General features: G+C 34.2%; 2 protein-coding genes and 1 long non-coding RNA gene across 4 annotated transcripts in view; 1 reads left to right on the forward strand and 2 right to left on the reverse strand.

The window, feature by feature from the left end:
- LOC148617409 (beta-1,4-mannosylglycolipid beta-1,3-N-acetylglucosaminyltransferase brn-like) overlaps positions 1–4,977 on the reverse strand; it is a 49,550-nt gene extending 44,573 nt beyond the window's left edge. The window contains exon 1 of the mRNA XM_088585003.1: positions 4,774–4,977. The gene's annotated coding sequence lies outside the window, so the exon portion shown is untranslated. The remainder of the gene's footprint in view (positions 1–4,773) is intronic.
- A 2,641-nt stretch (positions 4,978–7,618) lies between these two features.
- On the reverse strand, positions 7,619–13,117 carry LOC148617411 (uncharacterized). Of its 2 annotated transcripts, none has more exons than XR_015922482.1 (2): positions 10,172–10,388; positions 7,619–8,041 (listed from the first exon to the last, which is right to left on the reverse strand). XR_015922482.1 is itself a non-coding variant. In XM_088585007.1 (2 exons), the coding sequence occupies exon 1, from the start codon at positions 12,779–12,781 to the stop codon at positions 12,077–12,079; it is 705 nt and encodes a 234-aa protein (XP_088441133.1). In that variant the 5' UTR covers positions 12,782–13,117; the 3' UTR covers positions 7,619–8,041; positions 10,395–12,076. The 2 variants fall into 2 exon arrangements, 1 of the variants encoding a protein (XP_088441133.1); XM_088585007.1 differs by lacking the exon at positions 10,172–10,388 and adding an exon at positions 10,395–13,117.
- Positions 13,118–13,298: 181 nt separating this feature from the next.
- LOC148617412 (uncharacterized) lies at positions 13,299–16,244 on the forward strand. Its single transcript, XR_015922483.1, has 2 exons — positions 13,299–13,526; positions 15,391–16,244. It is a non-coding gene; the product is annotated as an uncharacterized LOC148617412 (long non-coding RNA).
- Positions 16,245–26,568: the final 10,324 nt, after the last annotated feature.

A 26,568-nucleotide genomic window follows, 5' to 3' on the forward strand; every position in this document is an offset into this window, starting at 1 on the left:
AGCCAAGGACGCGGTTTCCATAAGGAATATGTATCCTAAGTAAAACTTAGACACAAGATAAAATCGTAATTTTTGAATAGTATTTACAAATGAAGACTCATCTTTTATTAAACTTCCATAATATCATTTATCAACTATTTACATGTATGTGTCATTTTCCTGATTATCCAACAGATGAACCCATCTCCAAATTTTGTTTCACATACATTTATATATCTTCGACAGGATTCTGGGAAATCAGATACAAATAATGAATTAAAGAATGTTTGTAATTTCTCGTCTCAGTTTGATATAATAACGTCTACATAATAACGAGCAATTACACATTGGTCATTGTGAGTATTCCAAGCCCGTAACCACACAACATAACGGGAGAAAAAAACATCTATACATCCATGTATACAGATACCAAACCGCTTAAGTTCATCGTAACCGTCAATATGCCATACAAAGTCAGATACTTCACTGAAGTACTTTCGTCTACGTAGTCGATTCCTTCTCCGAATTTTTTTCCACGAATGTCAAAGAGTAATCAAGGGAACCATGGTTTTAGCGGTAATCAAAGTATGCAAGACCAGACATGGAAAACAGACATACACAACAAAGAAGATAAAGTAACTAAAATCATACAAAGTAACAAAAGCAAATGAGCAACTCGGACTCCACTAAAAACTGGGAGCATGGACCAGGTGCACCGGTAGGGTAAGCGTCCTCTGCTTTTCTAGAAACACCCGTCGAGTTGCTCATAAAAAGTCAAGGTCGATGTAGACATACGAAGAAAGGAAAACTATGACCCGTTGAATAAATCAGTTTTCATGGTGCAGTTGGATACACCATAACGATCCACGAGTTCATGATGACGACCATAAAACTTCTGTAGTGATTACTTCAAACTTGTAGCAACATAACCCTGTTCCAGAAGCCTATTTGTTACAGTTCTAGCGCGATACAAAAAGACTGTGTAGTTTCGGCAAGCTCTGGCATAACGTATGAGTTATGATATGAATAATCAATACGCAGGTGCTGAAGGGATGTTGCCACAGATGGAAGGAAAGTCGACAATTTTGAATGAAAAGTCATCACGTTTGTCGTAAAGTTTGGTCAATAGTTTTCCTTTACCATCGATTTCTAAGTGTAGGTCAAGATATGAGGCTGACCTCACGGAGTCTGTAGTATCCTTTATCTCCAGTTCTCTGGGGTAGATGCGATGTATCAAATCCTCGAAATCAGGACTGTTTAAAGATAATACGTCATCTATATAGCGGAAACTGAGATTAAAGGATCTAGCCAAATGACATTCTTTCTTTCGGATCAAATCAGCTATAAAGTCAGCCTCATAAGAGTGAAGGAATAGGTCAGCAAGTAAAGGAGCACAATTTGTTCCCTTTGGAATGCCGACTGTTTGTTGAAAAAAATCGTCCACTAAACTGGACAAATATGTTGTCGATTAAAAATTCCAGCATTCTGTAAACATCTTCCTCTGTATATTTGGAATTATTTCTTACAAAGTATGAGGAATCTCTACCAAGAACTATATATTTGTATCCAGGTGTACCATCTTTTTTGGAAAAAACAACGATGTATAATGTTTTTAAGTGGGATTTTAACTGAGTATGGGGAAAAGAAGTATACAATGTTGAAAAATCATAGGTTTTAATGCTATTATATTCAGATAATAGTCTTGAACTGATTGTCTCCAAAAGATCTTTCGAATTTTTCAGATAATACGTCATCTATATAGCGGAAATATGCAGCATCAATCGGACATCTTCTTGAGTTACAGTACATCCCTCTTTTAAACATTTTCTATGCAACCATTTTTATCCATGTAGACCACCTGAACGATCAATTGCCTCAAATACACTCAAGGAAACATTTAGAATATTTGATTTGTATTTTCGACGAAAAGGGTTAAGATTCTTTGTTGTTCTTTTCACTGTGCTTTCGTTTACAACTATGCTATTAATCAGAGCTAATTTCGCACTTATTTCAGAACAAGTTAGTCCTTCTATGAAATATTTACGAACTAATCTATCACGCCTTTTCATTATAGAAACAAATCAAACTGTCTCCAGGACAGTCATTATTAAGTAAATAATAATATACTGTATACACAACCTTCCTCTCCTCAACTGATTAGGAGTTTAAGGTTGATTGGTTAATTAATAACTCCTGGCCCCGACTTTGTAACTCCTGACCACGACTTAGCAACTCGTGGCTACGACTTAACAACTCGTAGCCACGACTTTGTAACTCGTGGCCATGACTTAACAACTCGAAGCCACGACTTTGTAAATCGTAGCCACAACTTTTATAACTCGTGGCCACGACTAAACAACTCGTGGTCAAGACTTATCATCGTGGCCACGACTTGTTAAATTTTTTTCTTGCATAAAAATGACCCAAAGAAGCTTTCATAAAATAGACACGTTTTACCTTGGATTTGTTTTTGAGTCAATGGTTTTTGAATAGGAATCTAAACTTAATGCTTGTTTGTTTGTTTGTTTGTTGGGGTTTAACGTCCGAGCAGCAATATTTCAGCTATATTCAGACGATGAACATGAAATTGATGATAAAATGAACATGAAATGATGATGAAATGAAAAAGGGATGGGACACAATGACAATGGGGTCGACAAATTTTGATTGCCACTGGAAATAGGGAGAGTTGGGTAGGGTCGGGCAATTTAGCCTCCTGTGGCGGAGCCCTATGGTTCCTACTCCGGGAGAATACCACAGTATGGTTCTTTAACGTGCGAGGAACGTGGCATCTTTCCCAACACGTTGCACCACTATGGTTTGCGGTCAGGTTTTCCGTATTATAGCCTGACAACCCCAGCATGTAACACGCCAGGGGTACCCCATTCCACCACCTGGGGCACAGCTGAGCGCCTAGTCCCCAGCTAGGGTTTTGAGCACTATTTAGTCGCCTTGTACGACAAGCTTAGCGCTGCTGCAGGCCTATTCGTTTAACACCCGGACCTGCACGGGGCTAAACTTAATGCCACAACGATTTTATTTTACAACAAAAATGCTGACAAAAAAGTTCAATACTTAACAGACAGCTGGGCCGGCGTAATTATATACTGGGCACACAAATCTTCTTACAGCTAGACAGAATAGAAAGATAATATTACTGTACAGGTGCTGGGCAAGAACTTTTTAAATTAGATTGTTAAAAAAGTAAACAAAAAAATATATGAAAAGGTAATTGTGCAGTATGTAGCCTTATCAAACTTCCATGCACTGATGTTTTTAAATACAATTCAGGTAAGTATATATGTCTTGGCGCAAAACGGTTTCAACAATTAAGTATCTATATAAAGAAACTTGTAAAATATCTTGCTAGGCAACTAATTTTTCTGCTTTTTAACAGGGCTTGTGTTTTTTTTTTTTTTTTGCTGATGGCTCTTCTGGGTAGTGTTTGTATAAAAGTATTATACAGGTGAATAGTGTGTAGACGTGTTTGTTAGTACTAACTTGATTGAGCATGGTATACATTAACATCGCTATATATCTCTAATTTTAAATTATTTGAAAGTTTTCGATGATAATATCTTTAAAAAAGGAATGACATTCTCTAAATGAAGAATACGTATCATTCTATTCATACGAGAGCAACTACGAAGGCTAGCGTTCATTGCCTCGTGGCGTTGCAAAAACCCACGGCATTACTCAAAAATATTTATGAAACTAACTAATTATCTTGAGGTAATAGAAAGTTATACATTAAATAACCAATTTTTGTTTGCATTCCAAATCTAGATTATGTACATCCATCAACTAACAGATCAACTATATAAAATCCAGACCAGCAAAATATTCATATATATATATATAAAACTATTCTGTTCTCAGGATAGTTCCAAGAAGGACGTTATTACGAAATAAAACAAATCAAAATAAAAGATACTTGAAATAATGAGCAATAAACATGATATTTAAAAAGCAGTAGTCACGAATAAGCCATTTCAACCATGAAACTTTAAAAAAAAGATGGCCGACGCAGTAGAATTTGTTCTTTTTACTTATAATTTTCTTCATTTATTCAGGAAATAACACATGCACTCAGTATAAATTTCCGATACAGTTTTTTCGAACGCCACTAAATTATCAGTTTTTGGCCAATCGGGAAGTAGAATTTCGATTAAGTGACTTGCGTTTCCGTGGAAGATCGTCTTTAAGGTCAAAGGGTAAAAAGCGAATCTATACCGACTGCGTCGGAAAAAGGCTATAAATTATACAAGTGAAACTATAGATATGAGGAGTATTATTGACAGTGACCACTCACCTAAACGCTAAAATATGTCATGGAAAGACAAGGGTTAAGATCGAGGTTTGAATTGGATTGATATCTCATTCTTATACCACATTTATAATCTGAAGTCAAACAAGTGAACGATATGAACAAGAATTGAATTCTTAAGAACAGTAATGTGAAATTAGATAGTATTATAAAATTAATTGATTCAGAAGATAAATCTGTACCCAATTCTAAATCGGGTATAGTGTAAGTATAGTGCATTGCGAATTAATGTAAGAATAACCTTAGATTCTTGACATCTAAAAATAGAAATTCTATTCAGTGACCCCTCAGAGGTGATATTTTTCAAGATGCATATACGCGTCTACGTTGGTAGAAAAACATTACTTCAAGCCCTTTACTTTAATATGTACTTTCAACTTCATTGAACTACTAATAAAATCTAATGTAATTAATATTAAATTTGTTTTAAAAAAATGGAAATGAAGCCGAGAAAGTGCTACTATTACCTGCAATGTTGGTGACAAAGATTCCAGTTTAGCAGTCTATTTTCGAAATTTGTTCTCACTGATATAAAAGTGAAAGTCATCTACTTTTTGCTTATTTTTATCAATCCTTTCCACAATGAATATAAATGTTTTGAACGTAAAACCTTTATTGGTTTAAGATACGTTATCATCTAGAATATTTACTGCTTGACGTGAAAATTAATGTTCTCATGAATACAGTTCATATTAAAATGTATTTAAATGCCTCCATAAGTTTATTAGTAAAGTGTTTTCTGTACGTTCAAAATTTAAATTGTTCATGTCATAAACCAGAAAGTTAGACGTTTTTGTTCATCGTAAGTGCGTGGATTTGCAAACATGTCAACACATAAGTTTTCAAGTTTGAAACGTCAGTTATAAACTGGCAAAATGTTTGCAATGTCAGCTATACATTGTGAAATGGAAAATAGGATAGTCTAGTTTAGATATCAAATACTAAATAAAAAAGGTGTGTTTTATTTATTTTTGCAGGTAGCCAAATATATTGTAAACAAAGTATAAATTGCTTTTCAAAGAGACGATTACCTTAAACATATTATATCTGAAGGTTGATTTGAAAATGGTCCGGTTAAGGAGGAGAGAATAAAGTATTTATCAACCACATTCGAATGTACAATATTGATCTACTACCGCGAGCCATTATTTTACAATGAAGGATATCTGTTAACAGAAATATCTCATTTTTGTAATTACTCTGTTTCAGTGAAGTTAAAAAAATTATGTATATAGAAATAATCAATCAGTAATCAACTAATCAGAAGTAGCTTACCGGAATTAAACAGTGTTTTTTTTGTTTTGTTTGAAGTTGACAGATAGTAAAGGAGATCATTAAAAGAACCACAGATATCTGAAAACAGACTTAACACCTTAACAATATATTAAAAACAAAGCGACACTCAGGAACTACAGAGTATATCAGCAACCAGGTTTCCATTAATAATCAAAGTGCTGAGGTGCCGAGTTAAGGGAGAACTCGCATTATCAAAATATTCATGTAACCAAATTGTAAGCTTAATAAACCGATCAAAAACTTAATCATTTTAAAGAATAACCATTTTTTATGCAAAGCACATTTATTCTGCCTGTTTATTAATGTATTTTTGGATCTTCTTTTGTACTATTGCTTTTGATATTTCTGGCTGTGTACACTTATGTCCTCTAACTTCTTGACACTTTTCACTTAATATCCAATCTACCATAGAACCATGCATTATGTGCTACATGGAGGGGTCTTCAAATCAGAATGAAACTTTGTGATTATTGAAACCTTAGTTATATAAGAATTCACCAAAAATATTTCAGCTGGAATCTTACTCCGCAAGGAGCAATTGAGTTTATTTGACAGGGAACCAGTTTTTCAGAACTGTAAATCAGATTTTTCAGGTTTTTTGACAATATTGAAATTGAAAAAAAGAGAGCAGGATGCTAATCAAGTGCATAAATCTTTTATTATCAGTAAGTTTGATTGTAAAATAGATATAACACATAACTAAAATGAAGAATAAAGTTTAAGGAGTAGTCTAGCAAAAGGGAGATAATCATATATCGTTTTTGGGGAAAAATGCTGAAAATACAACACATCTTTAAAAGGTGATAAAATCTCATCCATTGTTGACAGCAGATTAAACTACATGGTACTGCAAAGTTAAGGTATAGTACAAATTAATTTAAGAATAAAAAAGAGGGCACTCTTGTTCTTATATATCTAACACAAGACATGAAAATGATGAAATTTTGCTTTTTTCAGACAACGCTAAAAAACCTATCATTTCTTCATAACACAAAGTACAAATCAAACAAATCACTAAGTATCATTGATTTAGCATAAAGGGTTCATTTTTAAATGAACTTGTCAGAAAACTTAATGTTAAGTTCGTGACACTGTCCCTGTCACCACCGTCGCCAGAAAAGCAAACCCAAGTCTCGCCTTCCACATCTTTAGTCGCAGGCGAGACCAAAATTAAAACACAGGAAAGGAATTTATAAAAGTGCTGTGTCACTTGTTTTCCAATCCCCAATGTGTTCATTATTATCTTAACATATTCTTTCTATAATAAAATAATGTTTACACTAAAATTATAACAGACAATAGGAGTTGCCCATGTACACCAAAGTTGGCGTTTTTGGTCAGCCAGGTATCAAGTTATCACGGGGTAACAATTTCCATAACAGATCTATTACTTCATTGTAACAAGTAGTTGGATTCAAGTTAAAATTAACTCATAAACAAATACACAAATAAAAGAGGAGAAATGAAGCCCGTTACATTTTGATAAAAAGAAACCTTTTTTTCTCTAAATTATAAATTGACATGTACAGTGTACATCCTTAACATACATGTATGTGTAAAAATCCATATTTATACCATGTTTTGTTCTTTTAAATATTTTTGTCTACAAAATAAAAATCCAAGAACAATAGACCAATGCAATGACAGACAGACAAGGTGAAAACTATAGGACACAGCATCCTTGGTGTGGGGTCCTATGTAATGCAAAAATGTATAAATTTTAACAACACCAGTCAAGTCAATTATGCTTTTGTGATTGTGACAACTCATTTATCTACCGGTACATGAAATTGGTCAAGATCTGTTGACAAAATCTTATCAGTTAAGTCAAACAAGTTCTCCCATATTTCTAAACTCTCTATTTCAGACAATACATTCTTTAGTTCGATGTCATTTACAGTATCAATTTCTTCTGCTACAAAATCTGCAGCATGGGGGATGTCCTGCCTTGAATGTTGCCTAACTAGATGTAAAACTTGCAAACAAGCTTTTAATTTGGCTAACAGATAGCCATTCATGTGGGGAAAACTTTTTTGAACTATTATCCCCTCTTTGCTTCCTTAACCTCTCACAAATCTCATTATAGTATGGGTGCTTCCCTGTTCTTTCACCTTCATCATAAATGGTTTTCAAGAAAGTTTTCATTTTGGGAGAAAACTGCATTGTTCGACACGTTTTCTTTAAAGCCCATACTTCATGAACAGCATCTTCTGTGAAACATGAGACACAAGATTGCCCAATTGCTGTCTTGTATTTATTACCAATTGTGTTGCATTTGTCAACCCACATTTGTTTTACTACATCTGTTCCTGACAATCTAACATACTGGTGTGATCCTTTCCAAATGTGCCTTTCAAGACCACTAGAAGAAACAAACTCCTTTTGACGTCCTGGCTATAGACAGGCAAACCCACTGCTGTTGACATTCGCTGGTTCATCCTGATAAAAAAAAAGGACTTTGGTCATTATGCACTTTAGTATTGTACAGCAACTGTTTCATGATTGTTTGACTTATGTTGAACAGCTGTATTTCTATAAAATGTACAAATCCTATGTTTTCTTGTGTATTCAATAAATTATGAATTGAAAGTGTGCGAGACATTAAATTTAGGTGTAAATAATGTGATTCCTGGTGAAGCATACTGATAACAAACAAGCTGGAGTATGCAAAGATAACCCCTGATTCAATGTTTAGAGTTAGAGTCAAATTAAATGTCTATGATTAAATCAGATTGCAATATTTTTCTCATGCATATTTGCTTACTATGGCCTTCGTTTTTGTAAAAGGAAAAGGAGCAATAAAGGGTCAAATTGGCCTAAAATACAACTGAAAATTAATCATAAAGTGTTGAATGATTTTATTTTGAATTTTGAGACTTCAGTCCATTACAAAATAGAAAACATAAAGACTTCTGATAATTATTGCATTGAAAGGACAGAAAAATTGTTTGAAATCTACCAATATTCAGGTATTGTCAAAATTTAGTACTTTTTGGTCACCTTCTGGTCAAATTTTTGGCAAGGAAATGTTATCCACACCCAAGAAACAACTTCATATTCAGTGAATAAATTCATTATTACATAGTTTATCATATGTGAAATTGAAGAACCTTATGTCCACATATTGGATATTCAATAAGATGTACATGTATTTGAAAAAAAAATATCTGCAAGCGTTTAGAAAAAAAAAAAATATTACAGAGAAAGTTATTATGTAGTTGTTTTTGTTTAAGTCTGTATATCAACAACTGCATGTTTTACTGACATTGCAAGGGGCTTAAAAGATTTTTAAAACTAGAAGTCAGTGAGCAAATCTTACTATATATGATATCCCAACCCTTACATGTTATCTTAAAATGTAAAAGTCATTTAGATCTAAATCTAAAATAGAGAGGTAAACATTTACATAATGTGAAAGTTGTCAAGGTGTCACAGCTAAAGGATGGAAACCCCTAGCCCACCCACTTGATAATGTATCTAGGTATACATATCTAAGTTATGTAACAAAGATTCTGTGAAAATTTCATGAAATTTTATTCAGAAATTCAAAAACCTATACAGCAGACTAGGAGGAGTTTCAGATAAGAGATGCTGAATAATGGCAAAGTCAATGTTTTGCTATGGGAAACCCCATATATCATTCAAATCAAAATCTGAGAGGTGCACATCTACATTATGTAACAAAGTTTCATGAAATTGATTCAGTAGTTCAGGAGTTGTGTATAAAAGATGGACACCCTCAAATATTAGAATGGACTGACAGACAAACACCTAATCACTGTATAACACCAACTTGTAAAAGAGAGAGGTATTTTAAATACATGTATTTTGGGTCACATTTAAAATTGTGTGTGTTTCCCAGAGAATATTACTTTAAGAAAGTAAGCAAAAATCTTCTTTTTTTTTTCAACAAGAATATTGATTCCATGAAATGTATCATAAAATTATGAAAAGGGTTGCCTTGAAAATAACCAAAAGAATCTTTCTGATATAATTATTTAAGGCAATAGACGACCTGCCACTTTGGTTCTGTAAAAACACATTTATTTTGCACATCCAAAAAAGTCAGGGATAGATGAAAAGTCACTTACAAAAAGTACATTGATTGAAGGGCATGTCAGTGATTTTACCTTGAATACAATTTTCATCAGCACTGTTAGCATCTACAAATGTGATAAGGACCTTGACACCTAATGGTCACATCAGTTTTTAAGAGTTTAAGACCTTTTTTAGCATTGAGACGAGTATCATTTATATTTTTTTCTATTTGAGTTTGATTACCCATGTACTAGTTTTTCTGCAGCAGGAGTGGGCAATTCCAAACCTAATTTCGTCTACACTTGTAATATATTTTTGGTGGGGCGAATTTCATACGGGTAAGTTGGGTAGGGGGAGACATCTTTTTTTTAAATGGCCTTGTAGCTGATCTTTTATGAAAAACATGTCCCTAAAAATGGAGAAAACTTATTCTTCTGCCAAAAAAAAAATATAAAATTCCCCCCTTTTTCCCTCAACCTCTCAAATCAAATGGTTGTCCATTAAATGTTGCTTCATTCATTATGATCTTACCATTGCAAACTAAAACTGTACATTTCCAGTACAAATAAATTTCTGCTGCCTTGGCTTATGATATCCCTCTGTCAGCTTTTTGTTTATAGTCCAAGTCACCTCAGATTGTTTGCTGTTTTTTGCGTTTATTTTTGTAATTACTCAACGGTTCCTTTCAAAAACTTGCCATTTTATTCATGTCGTTCTGTACTACAATTCCCTTACAATTATTTTTCGTTCTTACCTCCATAATCGAATTATGTCCATTTTATTTTTTTAAACGGCGATTTCACTGTATATCCGCCATCTTGTTTGTATTTTTTTTTTTGAGACATTCCCTACTACCTCACAATTGAAGAGCGTCTGTGTACCATATTTCCCCGCCATATTCATGTTAATGATTGTGTGTCGATATAAACAAAGAGTTTTATCGAGAAGATCCGAATAAACGAAAATAATAGAATGTTGATCAGGACAAGAACAGTGTACGTCTCGTAGTAAATGTATAGTTTATCAGAAGCATTTATTACTAGACTGCATTTACGTAAACATGCTAGGATTTTTCGAGTTAGGAACATCATATTGTCAATTATGTGATGAAATTTGGGCAAATTTATTTACTACAAAGGATAGTTTTTACTCTCTGAAGTTTTAAATAAATATTTAAGATATGCCCATTCAAATAGTATATATGTGGCAACAAGGTTAGGGAACTTCCGTCTGACGATTTCCTTAAAGAGGGGGGGGGGGGGGTGGTGCTACAATCATATTTTTTGTTTATGTTAAAAGAAAGGCTAACAATTTTGACATAATAAAAAATGTAGGATAGAAAATTTGATCCTGCGCCCCATTGCCCTTTAGAAATCAAGTGGTTGCTACCTTAGCTCTTAGGTAGCACTAAAAAAATTAGTGCTTGTGCTGCATTGATTTTTTCTACATTGGCTAAGTCTAATTTAGTAGAACTTGGAATTAAAAGGTGAAAACTGCTAGAAATATGGTGAGTTGAAGAACATATCAGTTTGTGTCGTAGATCAGGGAAAGATGCATTGCTGATTTAAAAGAAATGTCGCAATTGTTGTGTGAATGTTTAAGTACAACTTTTTTCTATTCTAGTAGCTTTGACCTTAAACTTTCATTATTACAGTACAGAACATGTTCAGCCAGCATTAAGGTCTTTCTTTTCTGTTTTGTTTTTTTTCGTTTTTTTTCCTAGTAGATTGAATTGGAAATAATTTCTTGTCAGAGATTTAAACTGGTCTTAAAGCATTTATTAGACCTCAAAGAGATGAAAGTAAATACATGACAAAAAATGCTATAATATATATTATAATTAGTATGATAATTTCTGAGCCTTCTATAAAATAACAACCATCAACAAAACAATTACAGTTGAACAATAGCATTAAAACACAGATATAAAAATTGCTTAATAAAATTACTGAATACGGGAGGAATATAATAAATACACAAAATTCATAAATATATAACAGTCATCATATCACAGTTAACAGTCTATATCACAGAAAGATTTATCACAGATATGAATGCATATAACATCCAAAGACAAACTATCAAGAAATCCATTACCAAGTCACAGCAACTGAAGATTAAACAAAGGTGAGTTAAGAAGTTCACTCAAGAAATACTAAGAAAGAAGAAGTTATCATGCTTAACTATAAAATCCTGATATTGCAGTCAACTTATCTCATATGAAATTTATTTAAAACAATTTAATATGAAAAAATGCATTCTTTGAGAACTAATTAAAATCAGACCTTTTATAAGGCATTTGAAAATTACTTACAATAGTTGAAATAGTTAATTTAGATAATAAATAGTATAGTATTTAAAATCACAAGTAATTAGTATTTGAATACTAAAAATTAATGTGTCATGACACTAATTGACTGCATTACCAGAAAGATACTACTGTTCCATTTCTTGTGGTGGCAAATTCAGTGGTGCATTGAGGTCTCGATGCTTAAGGATGGAAAGACACCGAAGACATGCATTCTTTGCAAGGGCAGGTTTTGTGCAACACCTGTTATGCACCCACCGATCACACATATCACACTGAAACCAGTCAATGTGCTTGTCCTTCCGAATGGACTTCGGTGGTTCAGTGTTGCCACAGATAATGCACAAAACCTCATCAACCGGATCAAAGATATCAGAGATGCTTTCATCAAGGTCACCGTCATATTCGTCATCACCACCCTCCCCATCTGGAAAAACATATGGAATAGTCCTCTGACTGTCATCACTGTCATCATCGTTCGTCACGTTTATCACAAGAGGTGATACGTCCTCATCTCTGAGACCATCAATCAGCCAGAGCTTTTCCTCATACTCCCTCACCACATGAGTCTCAAATTTAGCCCAGCACTCCGCATTGAAATTAGCCCTGGCCTCCTTGAAAAGCTGAATAACATCAGATTTCTTGTAGGAAGAATTTCTTCCAGCAACATAGCCTTTCAAGTCAGACCAGACCATTTCAATGGGATTAAGCTCACAATGGTAAGGAGGTAGTCGTAAAATTTCATGGCCGTGAGCTGATGCAAGGTCATCAATTACATACTTTTTAGGAGGCTTGTTTTGATTCACCAAATCAAGTAATTCAGCCTTTTTCATTTTCTTGTCATACTGAATAATGCTCCTATCCAGCCATGCCGAGATATCTTAGAAATTGTTTTTTTTAATATTATAAATTATTTTTTTAATATTAGAAAATAATTTTTAAATATAAAAAAAGTAGGGCTTTTTGTCCAGTTGGGCTTGTGAAGACAAACAAGAGAATTGAATATCTTCTTTAACTTGAGTGTTGACCTTGTACACAATTTTCCATGACACATGATTGACTCTTTGTCATCTTTGGGCATTTTTTTTTATATTATTTGTGTTCACTTGCATGCTTATAAGTATGAATACTATGACTTGTGGATGTACTGAACTGTACTTGTCAAAAATTTGGGTTTTTGAAACACATGAAGAAGCCACAAAATTTATGGTATATGTACAGAGAGAAAAGGGAAGTCTTTGAACCATTTTTTTACACCTCAATTCTCTTTACAACGTTTTTAAGTCTATAATTTGGCATGGTTAACTTTTTTTTTTAGCTTTGTTTATGTTCAGAATATTGTCGTCTGCTATTTCTCTATATTTACCTTGTATGTTTGAAGAAAACATCCGAAATTCCGAGTGAAACGTCACAACTGGTATCCGAAGTCGGTCGTAGCGTGTGTAGTACTCAATTGGCAGGTTACCAGTGACTGTCAAAAATGTTTTGAAATTCTCCAAGGATACGCATAACAAGATGGCGGATATACTGTGAAATCGCCGTTTAAAAAAATAAAATGGACATAATTCGATTACGGAGGTAAGAACGAAAAATAATTGTAAGGGAATTGTAGTACAGAACGACATGAATAAAATGGCAAGTTTTTGAAAGGAACCGTCGAGTAATTACAAAAGTAAACGCAAAAAACCGCAAACAATCTGAGGTGACTTGGACTATAGACTCTCCATGATTATGAAGTGGGTGTTTGCATTTTGACAAATGGCATTTTCAGTACAGTCCAAGTTTATCTCGATGAAATTGGCAAACTTTGGCATGTTTTAAGTCATGAATACGTAAATACACTTGTTTACATCTGTAGCCAACTACTATGGCTAGATATATATATTCCTGTGTTCTTCATCATCCCTATGTCCAGAAGTTGTGTTTTCATGGTTACAAAAGTGGAGAGTTACGCAAGGGGAAATAACTCCTTCATAGTTTGCATTTAGCCAGCACTCCACAGTTTAGTAAAATAGTTAACCGGGCAACTTTTAAGTGCACAATCAGCAAAGGTTTAATAACCTTAGACCTGGAGTGGACTTTTTAGTATTTGGTTTTCAGTTCATTCAGATTTCTGTGATTTTTCATGTGATGAGCTTCGAATTTGTTAAAAGCTTACAAACCCCAAATTTAGGGTTTATAAGTACATATGGGTTGTGATTTTGTATGTTTTAAGTGGAAATTTTCATTTAAAAGATGACTATAGCAAAACAGTGAAATGCATATCTGCACTTAGGTATAAGGAAAGTTCTCCACTAATGACGAGGAGATAGCCTAGTATGAGAATGCCTCTAAAATTGTTATCAATTGTCCAATTATGATAAATTTGGTATCATTTTACTCGTAAGAAGGTAAGCTTTCAAGAAATAACTAGAAAATGACAATATTTAATATTGCATTCGGTTTTATTTTCAGCAATATTTTTACATTGGTACAAAATGTTTAATTATATTTATTAACAATATAGTCAGCACCAAAATAGATGCATGTTCTTCAAGATATACCATAATTAGGGCAAATTTGAGACTAGTTTAGAGAAGAGGAAAGTAGATTTTTCAGATTTTTTTCAATGATTTGGTACTTAAAGAGAAATAAACACCATCAGCAATTGTCACAATGCAACTATATTAGAATAAGATAGTAGTTGTTCATGAACGAAAAGATCGGAATAATTATTGCCTCACAATAATGTGTTTTCCTAAGGTTAAAAGTATAAAATCACTGAAATATATCTAAAATGGGGATTTTTAAATGGTTACTATAGTAACAGATATAAAAGGCCCAGTTCATTTTTTGTTTGAATGGTATGATAGAATCTATTTTCTAAAAGTGTCATCCCAAAAATAAAAAAAACGCGGTCCCTTGGAAGTTTTTAAGCTTTTAATGGATAAAAGTTTGAAGGATATTTAAAATAGGCCAATTAAGGCCATTTTTTAATCAGTTGCTACGGAAACAGGATCATCAGATGGAATTTTTCTGGGTTGAATATTGAAGAATAGTTCGTACTGGTTGTATAGAACAATACTTGTCAAGTGAAAATACATTACAAATTTTCATTACACAATTATGGGATCAAAATATGTCATATTTCAACAAAATAAGCAGAAAAAAGTACGGGAAAACTTGTCATTCTAAAGATGGCGCTGTAGCATCTATACTAAGAGCACAAAAGCAAAAAAAAAAACTCTGGATTTGTTATGCTCATATGCATCTTAACATATAAACTCCATTGACTTGTCATGTGGACCCATTTGTAATGCTTTTGCATGGTTTTATGGTAGATTGGGTATAAATTAGCATTTTATTATTTTCTTCAAGAATATGAATTCCACTAAGAATCAACGAATATCAATATTAGATTATTTTTTTAAAGTAAGAATTGATCCACACTTTGGAATTTCAGGTTGAGAGATGCATGAAGAAGAAATGAATCCCGCGGACTGGAGGAGGTTGAACGAGGGCCTAATCTAACAGGAGAAATTAGCAAAAAAACTTCTCCTTGTTTATACTCACTTTAACAGGGATTTTTTTGTAATAGATTAAATGAACAAATAAATCAACTGAATATTTTTAATTTTCGAACAGAATTTGCTAAAACTTGTCCTTGTCATTGTTGTCTTGATTAGGCCCAGGGTTGAACTTGTCGAAACTACACATTTTTACAATGAATGATTACATTTTTCTAGGAATTTTTCAATTCAAACAAGGATGCAAACACTAGTTGTAAAAACTACTATGCATTTTAAAGGTCTTTAAACTAAAAACAATTTTGTACCTCATAGATTTTTTCAATTTAAGATTCCAATTAAATTGGAAAGTCAAGGATATATACATTTGTAGAGATGTGGTAAATATAGGAAATATGATGTACTTATCACAAATATATTTTGAGTATAAATCTGTTTTTTTATCTCCAAAACAAAAAGATTACCAGTGAGGCCATATCCCATGAGTACCACTTTTTATGGTAAATCGCTTAAGCTGGGTGTTTTTTACCCTCCTATCTTCAATAATGTATGTACATTTCTTTCGTTTTTTTCTGCATGTTTGTTTCACAAATGTGTATAAGATTACAATAGAAGTAACTCTAATGTTTTGCAAAAAAGTAAGTGTTAAAACATCATGCAGGCTTTATGTTTGTATAGTTCTTATTAAGAGATGTTGACATATATATTTATTCATGTTGGGAAATATTGTTATATATGTAAATATAATTTCGTGCAGAATCAGGCAATAATAAAGGTTGGGCGGTTATAACTGTCCCAGGTTTTTGTTGGTTTTTAAGCCACCCGGTCAATATTCCCACAGTGGTCAATACTGGTCGATTGAAATTTTGCAAACAATATTTCTGTCATTATTCATAATTTGTGGTTCTCAATAAAAAAGTGTTAATATAATAAATATCTACTTTATTTCATTGTTCTAAAGTTTTATTTTTAAAATCATCTCTATCAGCTGTATTAATTAAAGAATAAATATTTCTTTCTCTAAAATAATTTAAATTCTAATTATCTGAAATAAAACTGTACACAAATGTACAGTGTACTTCATGAGCTCATCTTTGTTTCTATAACAGGTACCTTTTAACCTGACTGACAGGTGGTCATTGTTAAAACGGGCGTAGTCCTTTTGCGCCAGTTGACTTTTCGATTTTCAGTTAAATTGCGCCAATAAATTAATGATCCTTTTGCACTAGAATACAGGTAAATTTATATTTGATATTGTTTCAGTGCTACATTACATATGTGGTATGGTTATTGTATGTTATAAATATAATTATAAAAATATAAGACCTATTTCAGTTAAATAATGTAAACATAGATCCTCCTCCTTTTTCCGGGCGTGGGAACGGCATGTTTTCCTGGCGGAGTTAATGTTCATTTAAAAAAAGTTATTTTAATACAGCAGGTAAAAGGTAAAAGTATATACACTGTTCCGTAGGCACTAATCATTCTGATTATAATCACAATCACTTTTAATATCATTTTCAATTCTTAAAACATCAACAGATTGTATTTCTCAACGAGGAAAGCTTCCTTCACAACATCTTTTCTCGTACTTCTCAGCTTCACATATGTTGTTGCTTGTATTTTGGGAAGAATGTCTATGAATACAAATATTGATGGATTTGAATTGTAGAATTGCTCGTTGTAATGGGCATGAACGATTAAGACCGTTGTTTGTACGACGAGCAGCTGATGGAACTTCTGTCCATGTTGTAGGCGGTAACGTAGCACTGTCGTCAATACATGTTGTTAAGACATAGTCGGAAAACGTTTCAACTACATTGTTATTTGGCATGTATGGAATAAAATCCTCTGCAAACCTATCACTGACTTCTTCAGGTACAAGAAAGGCTCAACCGAAGAAATGTACGTATCACGGAGCCATTTACTGATTTCACCGCCGTAATTCTTGTACTCCCTAGAAAGGCCAAGACTGAATCTTTTTTTAAAATAATAAAATTGAAATGAAAACAAATCTTATTTTTATTTGGCGCAAAATATAGTCAGTTTCTGGCGGAAAGGGAGTACACGGAAAACACCCCTGTGTTTTGGGCGCAATTTAACTCCGATTTTTTTATCCAATTGGCGCAAAAGGACAAAATCCCCTCATAACCAGGAAGATCATACAAGTGGTTTGAAGTGATGAGTTTAAAACAATAAATTAAAATCTTCTCAATACATGTACCAGAGAAAAATCTTCTAAAAACAGAAAATGGAGAGTTTGCCAATGATATTGCTTTAGGGCTTCTTCCATGTATGTTTTCTAGTTACCTGATGATTTATTATGATGTTTCGTTCCCCATTTCAAAATCTTTGGATCCATCCTTATATGTTGATTTATTTATAAACAAATAATGTCACATTGTAAAGTAGAAAGCAAACTAGATAATGTATTACAAATATCATAATTTCAAGTATGAAATCTTTAATTATTACTATACTGCATATGTCAGTAACCACAGTTCAAGGACAACACGAGACTCCTATATCAACCATAGGGCCACCAGTCCACGGGGTGATATACATTGTAGATTAGGCATATAATACAGATTTTGGCATATGATGTTCATTATATCATATGTTTTAATTATACTTCATGTGTGTTCTGTATAGGGTGTGATATACACTATAGGGTTATTAAATGGTTATTTTCATATTAATCCTGTATTATGTCCAAGTACAGTCGTATTGGGTTGAGATCACTTGTATTGGCCCGAGGCGAAGCCAATACAATAGGCTAAAACCTCCTGTTGTATTAAAGGGGCAATTTACATTGTATTTTAAGTCATCAGTTAATAATATGCGATATAGGTCTATGGGTGTGATATAGGGTATGCGATATAGTTCTATGGGTGTGACATACAGTGTGTGATAAAGGTCTAGGGATGTGATGTTGGTTTGCGATACAGGTGGCCCCGTGCAGGTCCGGGTGTCAAAAGAATAGGACTGCAGCAGTGCTAAGCTTGTCGTAAAAGGCGACTAAATAGTGCTCAGAAACCTAGCCGGGGGCTAGGCGCTCTGCCCACAGAGCAACTGGGATGTGTGCCCCAGGTGGTGGAATGGGGTACCCCTGGCGTGTTACATGCTGGGGTTGTCAGGCTATAATACGGAAAACCTGACCGCAAACCATAGTGGTGCACCGTGTTGGGAAAGATGACACTTTCCTCGCACGTTAAAGAACCCTGCTGTGGTATTCGATAGGAGTAGGAACCTTTGCGCTCCGCCACCGGAGGCTAAATTGCCCGACCTTACCCATCCCCCCTTTTTCCAGTGGCAATCTAAATTTGTCGACCCTATTATCCTTGTGACCCATCCATTCTTTTTTTTTTCATTTCATGTTCATTTTATCATCCATTTCATGTTCATTGTCTGAATATAGCTGAAATATTGCTGCTCGGACGTTAAACCCCAACAAACAACAAACACACAGCGATACAAGTGTAAGGGTGTAATATAGGGTGTGCGATATAGGTCTGAGAATGATAAAGGGAATGCGATATAGGTCGTGGGGTGTGATATAGGGTATGCGATATAGTTGTAGGGATGTGGTATACTTTATGAGATATATATGTAGGTATGGAATGTACTATAGGGTATGCGATATAGATCTAGAGGTGTGGTATACGGTATGCCATATAGGTATACATTTGTAGGTGTGTGATATAGGATATGCGATATAGGTCTATGTGTGTAATATACGGTACGCGATGTTCAGGTCAAGTGTGATATAGGTTTAGGGGTGTAATATAGATTATGCGATACAGGTTTAGGGGTGTGATATAAGGTATGAAGGTATGCGATATAGGTGATATTCGATATACATACATACATATATATGTGTGTGTGTGTGTGTGTGTGTGTGTGTGTGTGTCTAGGGGATGTGATATAGGGTATTCCATATACATATGTAGGTCTAGGGGTGTGATATAGGGTATGTGATATAGGTCTAGGGGTTGTGATATATGGTATGTGATATAGGTAGAGGGATGAAATATATGGTATGCGATATAGTGTAAACGTTATAGGATTTAAATAATCACTTATAATGCATGTACAAGAAAAAAAGTCAAGGATGATCTTTACAATGCAATGTATGGACTGACTAAAAAGCATTGGATAAAATTATATAAAGTGCGTGCAAGAACCAAATGACTAATTTTTGTTCAAATCACCATTCAATCACAATGATAATGATAACAAATTTGAGAATGGGTGACTTCTTATTCAATCAAACTTAAAACAAACCATTTTTAACATGATATTTAGGAAAATTTCAAGCAGTAATTTTATAAGCAGGGACTCTATATGCTCAAAGAGTTTGTTTGGCTACATATAAATATTTTATTCCACTGGATACCCCCTTATTGATAGTTCAAAGTGATGAATATGCCACTTGGCCTCTTTTCATCACTACCTTTGAAGTGCAGACACATTGTTTATGTCTCTGCTTTGAAATTAAAGTGAATCTAGTCGTCAATACCAACCCGCATGGAAGCTAGCCGTCAAAATATTCATGTGCGGTGCGTTCAAAATTTGAATTAAGTTATTCATATAAATGAAAACGTTAAATAGGAAAAAAAATAAGTAGATTTTTCTAAATATTGTTATATTTTGTTTATTCAATAGTACTATCAATGGCGGGACCGGCTCCAGAAATTTTGAAAAAGGGGGTCCTAGATGGTTTCCCGAAAAAATGGAGGGTTCCAGGCTATTTGGTCATTTTTGGCCAAATTTTGTACGGAATTAACCATTAACCAAATTCTCCAAAAAAAGGGGAATTCGACTCCGCCCTGTGGATCTACTACTGATTATAAGATTTAATTTCCCTTGTTTTGGTTACTCGTCGTAATACAAATTAAGTGTATTAACAAAGTACGATTTAGAATTAAATATCCAAGTACGTGTTCAAATTGTTCAGAATTATCTTTAGTATTTTCTTTTATCAACCCTTCCTTGCTTTCGGATAGCATACTAAATTTGCCAAATTAGACATTTATATTGATATTCATAGAAGTATGTACAGTGTACATGTAAATCTTATAAGTGCTTTATATTGTCCGTGTGAAATATATTAATCACTTGTGTGGTAGTTAAGAAATCGCAAAAATCTTTCCGTTATTTTCTTAATTTTCCGATTCTTTATTACACAATGTACATCAAGAATCAAACTAGATCAGACCACAGTGAAGACTTGTTTGGATGCATGCAATAATATTAGATATAGATATAGAAAGCGGTAACTTGTAAATTAATTCATTTGATGATTCATTTCAGATAACAAACGAATGTCTAACAAATGAATTTAGATAATGTAAATTCATTCCTCACAATAATCGACAAATCCTTGTGGATATTTGGAGCTTCAAGCGTGATAAACACTTGAGTGTGTTCTTAACAGAGTTTAATATACAATTATTAGTTACCATTTTAATGGTATTGAGTTTTTTTAATGAAAAGTTTTCAATTCAACAAGATAGTCTTTACATGGAGAAATAAAATACAATTTTGAAAAATGCACATTCAAATGAGTATTCAAATTGTTTATCAATAGTAAACAAATTCAAACTAACAATATATTGTTACTGCATTATCATAATTAAATACAGATTCGAAAATTGAGGTTTGGTATTACCCTTACCCGCGCAGTAAAATCCCTATTTGAAACTACATTTCTAAGATAAAGTTGACCTTCTCTAATTCGTTGAGCGGCTATATCAGACAAAATTCAGAAAACTTAACAGATATATGAATAAAACAAATCTAAAAAAAAATCACTAATATCAATACAATTTCACTCTCTTACGGAAAACCTAAAAGAAGTAATTATAAATCTGATTAAAACAACTCCAAGAGTTCTATAAAAACCCGGTCATTTCTGTACCAACTTCGAGGTGGATGGCTGGGACCAAGGCCAATGAGTCCATCTTGGGACTGGGATGAGATTTTAGGCCTACTTATAAGGACTATCGATTTCCAAAATATTGGGAATTTCCATATCTTCCTCTCACTACTATATAAAATAGTGAGTGATATAACCATCAACAGTCATTTTTTGATCGATACAAACACAAAATGTCTCAATCAACGCCTTATCTTTCTATAAGAAATATATTTTGTCTACCACAATTCCAAATGTTTTTGGACAATGTATTTTTGTGTTATGTTTTAAATGAACATTTTAAGTGTTAGTATGGTCAGAATATGACTTAATAAAACGAAATGAACGTTTAAATAGCCATTATTTGTTTTCCTCAGTTATATTTTGACTGTGTATGGTCACTACAGTCGTTATTTCAGCCAGCAGGGTCTGTCGTTGAGAAAATTTTAAAAAAGGGCCCCCTTACCACTTATGTACCAACTTCGAGGTGGGTGGCTGGGACCAAGGTCCATTAGTCTATCTTGGGACTGGGATGAGATTTTAGGCCTACTTAAGGACTACCGATTCCATAAATATTGGGAATTTTCATATCTTCCTCTGTCGTTGAGAAAAATTTTTAAAAAGGACCCCCTTACCACTTATGTACCAACTTCGAGCGGGGTGGCTGGGAATTGATAGTCCTCAAGTAGGCATTTAATATCATCCCTGCCCCAAATTTGACTAAAGGACTTTGGACCCAGTCACCCACTTCGTTTTATGTACATAAGTGGTAAAGGGACCCCCTTTTGAAACTTTTTCTCAACGACAGGAAGATATAGAAATTCCCAATATTTTGGGAATCGATAGTCTTTTCGTATAGTCCTAAAATCTCACTCCTGTCCCAAGATGAACCAATTGACTTTGGTCCAAGGCACCGACTTCGAAGTTGGTACATAAATGGTGATGGGGGCCCCTTTTTGATTTTTTCCAACGACAAAGGAAGATATCGAAATTCCCAGTATTTTGGGAACGGATGGTCCTTAAGTAGGCCTAAAATTTCATGCCAGTCACAAGATGGACTGATGGACCTTGGTTCCAGTCACCATACCAAATTTCGTACATAAGTGGTAAGGGAGCCTCTTTTAAACTTTTCTCAACGACAAAGGAAGATATGGAAATTCCCAATCTTTTGGGAATCGATTGTCCTCAAGTAAGCCTAAAATCTCATCCAGTCCCAAGATGAATTAATAGACCATGGATCCAGCCACCGACACCAAAGTTGGTACATAAGTTTTCAGGGGGGGGGGGCTTTTTAAAATGTACTCAACGACAGAGGAAGATATGGAAATTCCCAATGTTTTGGGAATAGATACTCCTTAAGTAGGCCTAAAATCTCATCCCAGTCCCAAATGTGGCATAAAGGACCTAGGTCCCAGCCACCAACTTCGAATTTGGTACATAAGTGTAAAGAGGCCCCTTTTTAAAATTTTCTTAACGACAGAGGAAGATATAGAAATTCCCAATATTTTGGGAATTGATAGTACTCAGGTAGGCCTGAAATCTCATCCCAGTTCCAAGATGGACTTATTGACCTTGGTCCAACACACCGACATCGAAGTTGGTACATAAGTGGTAAGGGGTGCCCTTTTTTAATTCTTCTCAACGAAAGAGGAAGACATATGGAAATTCCCAATATTCTGGGAATTGATAGTCCTCAGTTAAGCCTAAAATCTCATCTCATGTATTAATGGACCTTGGATCCAGCCACCGACACCAAAACTAGTACACAAGTTGTAAGGGGGGGGGAGAGCTTTTTAAAATTTACTCAACGACAAAGAAAGATATGGAAATTTCCAATCGGGGCGGATTCAGGATTTTAGATTAGGGGGGCGCACAGTAAAAATGTCGCCGAGCGGAGCGGGCCGATAATTTTTTTAGGTTAAAGTTTTGAAATCTTCTAGAGTGGGTTAAGAATGGATATATCTTGGTGGTAAAATTAGCGAGAAATTAAAGTTTCAACCTAAAAGCCCCAAAATCTATCGGGGGGGGGGGGCAAGCCCGCCACGCCCGCCTGAATCCGCTTCTGGAAAGATAAATAAAATTTGTCGCGAAAACTGGAAATGACCAAGTGAATAATATTTTGGTGTTGCAACCACTAGGCGATGATTTTTTTTCTTTTTTTTAAAAATTTCACGAAATGTTGTGAATCGGTGTTTTCCCACCAATTTCCTTCAATCGCCATATCAAACGATGCAGAAAAAGCTAAAAAAAAAAAAAGCGATTAAAAGCAGTTACAGAGGTATCCCTTTTACCACATTGGCAGAAATTGGAAAAAAAAAACAAATAGTTTTTGACTGAATTATCAAATGACCTTGACCTATAACCTTTGACCTTGGTATTATTTAGAAGCAGTTAACTTACTGATCAAGAACATATGTAGTTGCTAGGTTATTTTCATAATAGAAAATGACCGTTGCTATGGCAAAAACACTAAAAAAGCAGTTTTTGGCCAATTACTCCTACAGCGTTGAAAATACTGAATGGAACACATACTTTTCTTGTAGTTTCTAGTTCTGAACAAATTTATCATATACACTACACCATTATCTCTTATTGTTATGGCTCTGTACGCGAGTTTTTTTTTATTAAAAAAAAACGATTTATGGAAGATAACTACTACAGTTTATAAACGTCTCACTAACCACTTCCGGGTCAAATGGCCACACCCCCCCTTATGAAGTACCAAAAAAAAAAAAATACTGAACCGAGACCTATGCATTGTAAGTGCATATTTTGTGTGTATTCTGATTAAAAGTAGTCAATATAAAGCTGAGAAAGTGTACTTTAAAATCATATTTGTAATTTACTACAAAGGTGTATAAATATTGTTTGCATGTTTGAGTGATTTGCCTCCATGCTGTCAGTTAGGAGAAAAGGTAAAAATGTTGATTTTCGGTATGTTTTATTCAAGTAAATTTTGTGAAGAATTTCTAGGGTCATCGTACCATTAGAATAATGATTGTGAAGCCATATTTTCCAAGCTTTGCAATGGTATGCAACTTTAAGGTGTTATTTGTCCTGGGAATTCACAGTGAAACATTGCAAATTACTCGTTTAACACGTAAAGTAATGGAAACGTTAAAAGTGGTTTGTGAGACCAAAATACTGAATGGAACCCTTACTTTTCTTGTAGAACTTCTTGTCCTGAACAGCTTTGCCATTTACATTACTACTCTATCTTTTATGGTTTTGCCTTTGTACATGGAACATGTTTAGTCCAAAATGAAATCGATTTATGTAGATCTTAACAAGTATTTTTCCCACATCATGTTTGCTTCTATCTATTACGGTTTTCAAGGAGAACCCATAACAAGGCTCAAGGTCGAGGTCACCTTAGGTCATCGATTGATACATTTTTGGAAACACCTTACGTCATCTAGGAGGAATGGTGACAGTCTTATGTTTCTACGCTTTACGGTTTTCAAAATAAAAACAATGACGGAAACTGATTTCGGTTAAAGTTAGATAACTCATACAAGGAATAGTTTGATCGCTTTGATCGACGGGACATTTTTGTCGGCCAAGTACAAGACAAACATTATACACTTATCAGTTTGTCTTTATCTGTACATGTTTTTCCTATAAAGGCAATAACGACAAATTGGTGTTAGGGGAGATATCACAAGGGGCGTTTACTTGTCATTCCCCCGCAAGTCCGTAATGCATAGTCGTAGTGATTTAGATTTATAGTGTGAAGAGCCGTAACAATGTGTGGCATACTTTCTTGCCAAATCAATTTTAAGAATTTACAGGAGAAGAAAAATAATAATCAAAAGAATTATAGTTAAGTCCTCCCCCTGTGAGAAAGACCTTAATAATAAGAAACGCAGTAAAAACAAAAAGTCACCGATATATTACATAATTATTCTTTTGTATCGCGAAGATTTTGGATGCTGGGATACATGTAATTGTCTCTAGATAATTTCTGAACTCATGACTTGCACTCTACTTTTTAGGATGGTACACTGGTGTTCCATGAATTCATCTGCATGCATTAAGACAAAAAGATAGAGGTATAGGTATTTCCTTACATAAAATACAGTACAAATGTTGTTTTCTGTAGTAATTGGTAACTTGTTGATGTTGTGAAAATTCATTACGCAACCTTCAATTTAAACAATTCAGAAAGGCTTTTATATTTGAAATTTACAGTAATAAATAAAAAATAAATAAAAAGTAGATGAAATGCACTCAAAAGATAGCATGTATACAAATTATATTTTTAAGCGTTTACAAATCGTTTACTTTTTATAATATAGGATTGCGCCTTCAGAAAAAGTTCATTATTTTGATCTGTTGATAGAGCATCGGACCCATTTAGGAGATTATCAATGTGAAGTGTGAATAGTGGTACGTCGTAAATCAGAATAAATATTACATTCAAGTAAGAAGTGGCTGTTTGACTCAATTTGTCAGCAAACACAGTTTGGGCTAGCCACGAGGTTATGCCTGAACAGATGTTACTGTTCATTCGCAACCTGGTGTGCCAGACCTGACCTAGCCTGCTTCCAATATTATAATATACTGGCCTTCGGCGCTCGATCGAAACATCTAAACGCGCTATGAAGATATGTAATGATCTGGAATTGCGCGTTTCAATCGGAAGGTTATTCCACAATCGAATATTGGACATCAGGAAAAAGTTCGAATACAAGGACGTCCTTGTTCGTATCTCTGATATGTCATTAGATTGACGGGTAAAATTGTTATGGATGTCAATCCGCGCGTCTGGTACAAGGGTACTCAGATATTCGGGTGTGTCACCATTTATCATCTTATAAAACATCACAAGCTTGTGCTTTCGCCTTCTATCCGTGAGCTTTTCCCATCCGATTGCTCGATATAGGGTGTCTAACGATGTTAATTTTGTTCCACCAGTTACGATACGCATTGCTTCTATCTGAACACCTTCGACCTTGTTAATCAAAATCTGTAACCCGTTGTCCCAACCAACATCTCCGTATTCTAGAATAGGTCTGATAAATAACATGTACATCTTTTCCAAAGTGAAACGGTCGAGAACCAAACGTACACGCCGAAGTACATTGATCCTCGAATACGCCTTTTTAACAATATAATCAATATGATCATGCCACGAACCATCGTCCGAAAAGTAAGCCCCTAAATGATTGTGATTGAAGACCTCTTGAAGATCGAA

Source organism: Perna viridis, chromosome 5 (genome assembly GCF_037379345.1).
Source record: "Perna viridis isolate PV_CMFRI_1.1 ecotype Kerala chromosome 5, ASM3737934v1, whole genome shotgun sequence".
NCBI classification, from domain to species: Eukaryota; Metazoa; Mollusca; class Bivalvia; order Mytilida; family Mytilidae; genus Perna; species Perna viridis.

Bases quoted from the DNA above. Each gene is read 5' to 3' on its own strand.
- LOC148617411 (XM_088585007.1), bottom strand. From the start codon at position 12,781: ATGAAAAAGGCTGAATTACTTGATTTGGTGAATCAAAACAAGCCTCCT.